This window comes from Denticeps clupeoides, chromosome 1, assembly GCF_900700375.1.
Source record: "Denticeps clupeoides chromosome 1, fDenClu1.1, whole genome shotgun sequence".
NCBI lineage: Eukaryota > Metazoa > Chordata > Actinopteri > Clupeiformes > Denticipitidae > Denticeps > Denticeps clupeoides.
The window spans coordinates 31,783,103-31,788,575 of record NC_041707.1 but is presented as its reverse complement, the minus strand read 5'-3'; the positions used below and the strand labels follow the sequence as shown (position 1 = coordinate 31,788,575).

Below are 5,473 nucleotides of genomic sequence, written 5' to 3'. Positions count from 1 at the left end.
TTTTTTTTCTGGAAAAAGTCAAGACGTTGGTGACATTTCCGTGAATGGCCATGCACTTCTACCATCCCGCCTCTCTCCTCCTCATTGGCACTTAAAGCTGCACGCAGCAAAACGGCTCGTTCTGGAGAAATCTCATTGTGGGACTGGCTAAAAGTGGTTTCAAGCACAGGCGGCCACTAAGACCTATATAAAGGCTAAACATAGTGGACCTTTAAATGTTACTCTTGCGCTGCCTGTCTCCCATGGTTTATCCCTTCATGTAGCCCAGTTTGTCAATGTCGCACACATGCACTTTATGTGGGATTGTAACCTTGTTTGAACGTGGCATTGATGTAAATAAACCAGGTTACGGCAGGTTTTACAGGTTTATAAATTTTTTCAGTGTGGAATTATTGTAAAAAAAAGTTTATGTTCTTTCTCTGATTTCATGATGTTTGCCATGTGCTTGTGTTTAAATCTCTGAATTGAACTATTTCATTTCAATGCCAAATTTTAGATGTTGCAACAAGAGAGCTGAGAGCCGTTTTATAAAACTTTCCTCTGAAAACCCAACTTTACTATTTACATTGCCTGCCTGTGTGGCCCTGAAACATTAGAAATGTAAAAAAGTGTGTAACAATACATTTCAGCCTAGGGGGACACACTGTGCTGTGTACCCCTCCTGGTTTCCTTCAGGAAGACTATCTGTAGCTTATTTATAACATCCAGACTGCTCTAAAGCAAACAGATGCCTTATCTAGTGTGTGTGTGTGTGTGTTTGTGTGTGTGTACAACAGGCAGTAACATTAGGGGTTTATACAGTAGTTCCTTTATACTATTTAGGAGAAAACTAGCCCCTTCCATGCACAATGACATAGTTGCACAATAAACTGCAGTTTATTTACTCCGTTTACATTCAACCGCATGGCAAACAGACAAATACAGTCAGTGATGCATTCATTCAGTCACTGAGCTCTACATGACACTTGGACCAGTCGTATGCAGTTGTGGAGAACTGTAAGCTGTATGCAGTGTGTGAATACTGGGAATTTGGGTTATCAGGCATTGTCTGCCATGGTCTTTTCCACCCACTGGCTGAACTTTGAGATAAACGTGTAAAGGCCCGGCCTCCGACTGGTGCCACATTTCTTCCCTCCGTTGGAGGTGATCCCCACAACCACACCATTGTAGAGAAGGGGTCCACCGGAGTCGCCCTGAGTGAGAGAAGGAGAATTCGGTCATTAAAAAAAAAAAAAAAAACACTTCTGTGTATAAAGGTGTGATATTTTGGCCTACGTCGCAGGTATCCCTGCAGTCCGCGGCGGCACAGATCATGTTCTCAGTGAACTTTTTCCCGTAGTAATCACTGCGGCCACACAGGGTCCTCCTCATGACACTAACGGTGACCTCCTGAAGTTTATCTGGCCGGGAGCCACGGTTGTTGATGGAGCCCCAGCCTGCCGTGTCAACCCCTTCACCCTCGGCTGGGTCCGCCCCTCCCGCCTTCTGATAGGCCACTATCTTAACCTTGTCATTCTGCTCTACTGCTTGGTCTAGCTGTCAAACACAGAAAAGACACACTGGAATAAAAAAAAAATCTATATATATAATATATAATTAATAAATAATACATATTTATTTACCTTAACCAGGGCTATATCACTGTCATAGTTGACTGTGCTGAAGTCAGGATGGGGGTACACAGCCAAAATACCCAGTGTAACTTTTGAGTCCTCCTGCCCTGACAGAGAGTGCACACCTAAAACGATCTTCCGGTCTTTAGCTCTTCAGTAAAAAAAAAATAAAATTCAATATTTACTGCCTATACATTGTGTTTTAACATCCATTCTTTGAAAAGTGGGAGGATGTTATGAAGCACCGTTTGACCGTTTAACATTGATTTTTTTCCTTGAATGAATATGGCAGGTAAGAACGTTTACATTTCCCAATTTAAATGCATCAGTATAACAATACCTATGGCTATAAACGTAATGTTTTTTTTTTTTTTTTATGACCTCTGCATAAAATACTCACTCCGTACGGAAGCAGTGCGCCGCACTCATCACCCACTGACTCGCCACCAGAAAGCCGCCACACTCGTGCTTTCCGCCCTCCTGCACCGAAGCCATGTAGGGCCGCGAGTGCACCGCCGCCTCCTGCCCACATCTGATACCGTCACCTGCGGATCAGGGCTTTTTTTATGTTGTGCACATGTGTTTCTCTAGACACAAATTGATTAGTGCACTTTGAGACATGAAATCGACTTGTTACATTATAATAGCAGCATTTTTAACATTTCAAAATTTTGGATGCATATATTTTGTGACGTGATGGAGGCCAATTTGAAAAATCCAATGCAAGAAACATATTTAGTATTTTTTGTAGCAGGAGAATCATCGAAAGCTGCTTCATTAGATGCTCATTAACGAAAAGAAAGTGTTCAGAATAAGCCTTCAGGATAGCTGGAAACCGCCCCCGTTGTCTAACTTAATGTGGCGGAGAGAAGCCAAGAGTGTGAAATGCTCCCTCCCTTGTTTGTTCTTTTTGTTTGTTTGTTTGTTTAATTATTACATTAACACATGTTTGTTTGTTTTCACAGTCCTGCATCTTCAGTTTTTTCTATAATGTAAAAAACGCAAGACTCATAAACGAGTAATGCGACCAAACCTTTTTTTCTGTTAGTGTGAGTACACACATTCAGTAAAGACAATTATAAGACCATTAACAATGGTAATAAAAGAGACTCACCTGGCCACACAAAAGCCCAGAGAACAGCAGCAGTGGCTAACAGAGTCCTGAAACTCTTCATCCTGCCTCAATGTTTGCAGGAACTGGAGATGTTTTCACCCTTTTATACCAGAGAGGGAGAGGGAGAGAGAGAAAGAGAGAGAGAGAGAGAGAGCAATTTATCCCTGTGTGTCCATCCAAGATTTAGACGAAAAGCAGATGTTGGGCAGGACGTATCATGTTTACCCCAGTCCACCCTCCTCTTTCCATCTTAATCACTTTCCTGCTAAATGTGCTGACTTTATTCTGGATGAATAAACCGCACATTTGCGGTTCCTTCGGGAACAGAACTTACGAAACCGCTTGATGGGATGCCCTGCTGAAGTAAACAATTTAATTCTAAATTTGAACAGTTACTGTTTGTTCAGTTTCATTTTCCATCTTATGCCTGAAGGCCAATTCCCCTTAGATGAATAATGCAAAGCTATCATGCAATATTCCAAAAATGGATTACAAAACAAAAGTGCATCCTAGATTAAAATATATCATTTTCAATGCTATAATAAAAAAACCTAGAAAAGAACACATTGTTATTTCTTCAGACTACTGATATGACATGATTGTCACATTGACAACTGTTGCTAGAACGCAATTGTTTAAAATTATGCATGAAAATTATTAGATATTAAACTTTTTTTGTAGATATTGCTGCTGCAGGGAATTCTAAAGTGTGAGCAGCTCTTATCATGCCTGGGAAGTCCAGTTCAGACCTGAGCCATGATTTGATTAAGAAGAAGGGGGCACATTGTTTATTACTGTTACAAATTCAAAGAAAGACTTTTTTGGTAAAAGAAGCAATAGCCATCAAGTAGCCATCCGACAACACCAGTTTAGCTTCAAACAGCCAGCACGAGTTTGTAGGCATCTTTTAATCACACTCACACAAACTTGCATACTCATGTATTGATCTATCTGTTTTATTAAGTCTAGACTGAAGTCATATAGACTGCAAATGTTATCTAGGTGGAGTATTTTCATTTCTGTGTGGATTCATTCTGGTAAATTCTTCCTACTTTGCACTCTCTTCTTTTACTTTAAACTGAAGGGATGAACCAACACAAGACCACTTGCTGAGTTCATCCTGGCCACTAGATGGCAGAACAGACCAAGACAGAAAGTGTACAGCAGATGCTGTTCTGAGTGCACATGCATGTATTAACGAACTAACAAAATGATATTCTTTAAAATAATCTAGATATTTACGTCATTATTCACATATGTATTATGTAATAAGATTTTCGCCCTCTTCTCTTGCCTGCTTTTTTTCCTTTTTAAGGGTCACAGAGTGTCCTCCTAGAGTGTGTGTGCGTATTTGCAGAGACACTGGTTGAGTGACAAATGATGGTTGATAAGTCATCGCCAGGGAGGAAGAGAAAGTGGTTTGCAGTCGGGGGTCTTTCAGTTGCCACCCTCATTCTTTGTTCATGGTGGGTGTAACCACTTTTCTTTCTTCTGCATGCTTCATATACTTTCTTTCTAAAAATAAGCATTTATCAAGGTTTATGAACTCAACACCAATATTGCTGTTTCCCATGAAAATTGTAAAAAATGATATTGCAGGCTCCACGGCTGAAATGCTTAATGAATTTTACCCTGTGAAATGGGTGCAGGAATCTGAGACCCAGACTTCAAAACGGATATTTTCGTATAATTTACAAGATTTCAAAACTGATGATGAAGAAGCAGCCCAATGTGTAGGCCAAAAGATACAGCATCTTTAATCAATCTGCAAACCAATCAAATTTTACAGCAGTTTTCAACAGAGAAGAGAAATTTTAATCTGAATTAAAGTCAATATGCTTTTCTTTTTTTTTGCTACACAATATGCAAAACTGTTCAATTAAATGTAGTGAGGAAGCACAGAATTAAAATAATAATAATAAAGAAAGACAACATATTTTGTTTAAGTTCACAGGTCCGGTCTGAAGGCATCAACAGACATACACATTCCCTTTGAATTTAGTGACACCATGTGGCACCAAACTGAATTGTGGGTCCGTTGCTTTCAGTGGTTGGTGCAGATTCAAATTCAATAAAATGTGTGGTCAGTGGGCTTTATTTCAGGCTGAGTGGTTAGTGAGAAACAACAATTGTTTCCCGTTCATGTGATCCCAGCATGGTAGACATGCCCACCGTCAAGTGTTAACAAGACACACATGTATACAATTAACAAAAGACTGCTAATTTATTTTGATGCTTTAAAAGTTTGAAAGTGATTAATGTCCTACCATTTACACAAACATTTTGTGCAGATATATAACATACAGTACAGTGCATGCTGGTATGCAAGTGTACAGGAAGAAGACCTCAGCATCAGTAGTCACTGGTTACAATTACAGTATTTTTCAGACGTCCTTATCCAGAGGGACTTACAATGAGTAGTTACAGGGACAGTCCCCCACTGCCGACACAATGGTGGTACTACCACCACTTAGAGGTAGTGGTTAGAGGTCCAATGGGCCTAAAGATCTGGCTGAGAAAATATTATTACACTATACATGGGTCACATACAGCAGTGGATAAATACATTGAATTAGATAACATCGAAACGTAGATGTAGATGTTTGTCACTGCCAGAGTTCGGGGGTGCACGGGCAGACATCGTGGGTTCGGATCCGGTGACTGGGAAGGAGGTGAGCTCCGTGGACGCCGGGGCAGTGGCTGTCTGGCGGGAGGCCTTGGCGGAGGGGTGGCCGGGGCACGCTGC

The 5,473-nt window shown here is 40.7% G+C and overlaps 1 protein-coding gene across 1 annotated transcript; it reads right to left on the bottom strand.

Moving 5' to 3' along the window:
* Positions 1-849: 849 nt before the first annotated feature.
* Positions 850-2,868, bottom strand: cfd (complement factor D (adipsin)). The gene is made up of 5 exons (XM_028989739.1): positions 2,728-2,868; positions 2,014-2,158; positions 1,623-1,764; positions 1,276-1,536; positions 850-1,193 (listed from the first exon to the last, which is right to left on the bottom strand). The coding sequence occupies exons 1-5, from the start codon at positions 2,786-2,788 to the stop codon at positions 1,038-1,040; spliced, it is 765 nt and encodes a 254-aa protein (XP_028845572.1). The 5' UTR covers positions 2,789-2,868; the 3' UTR covers positions 850-1,037.
* Positions 2,869-5,473: the final 2,605 nt, after the last annotated feature.

Bases quoted from the DNA above. Each gene is read 5' to 3' on its own strand.
- cfd (XM_028989739.1), bottom strand. From the start codon at position 2,788: ATGAAGAGTTTCAGGACTCTGTTAGCCACTGCTGCTGTTCTCTGGGCT. The intron at 2,159-2,727 runs GTGAGTCTCTTT...CCTGATCCGCAG, and splicing joins CTGGGCTTTTGTGTGGCCAG to GTGACGGTATCAGATGTGGG. The intron at 1,194-1,275 runs GTAGGCCAAAAT...TCTCTCACTCAG, and splicing joins ACTGCAGGGATACCTGCGAC to GGCGACTCCGGTGGACCCCT.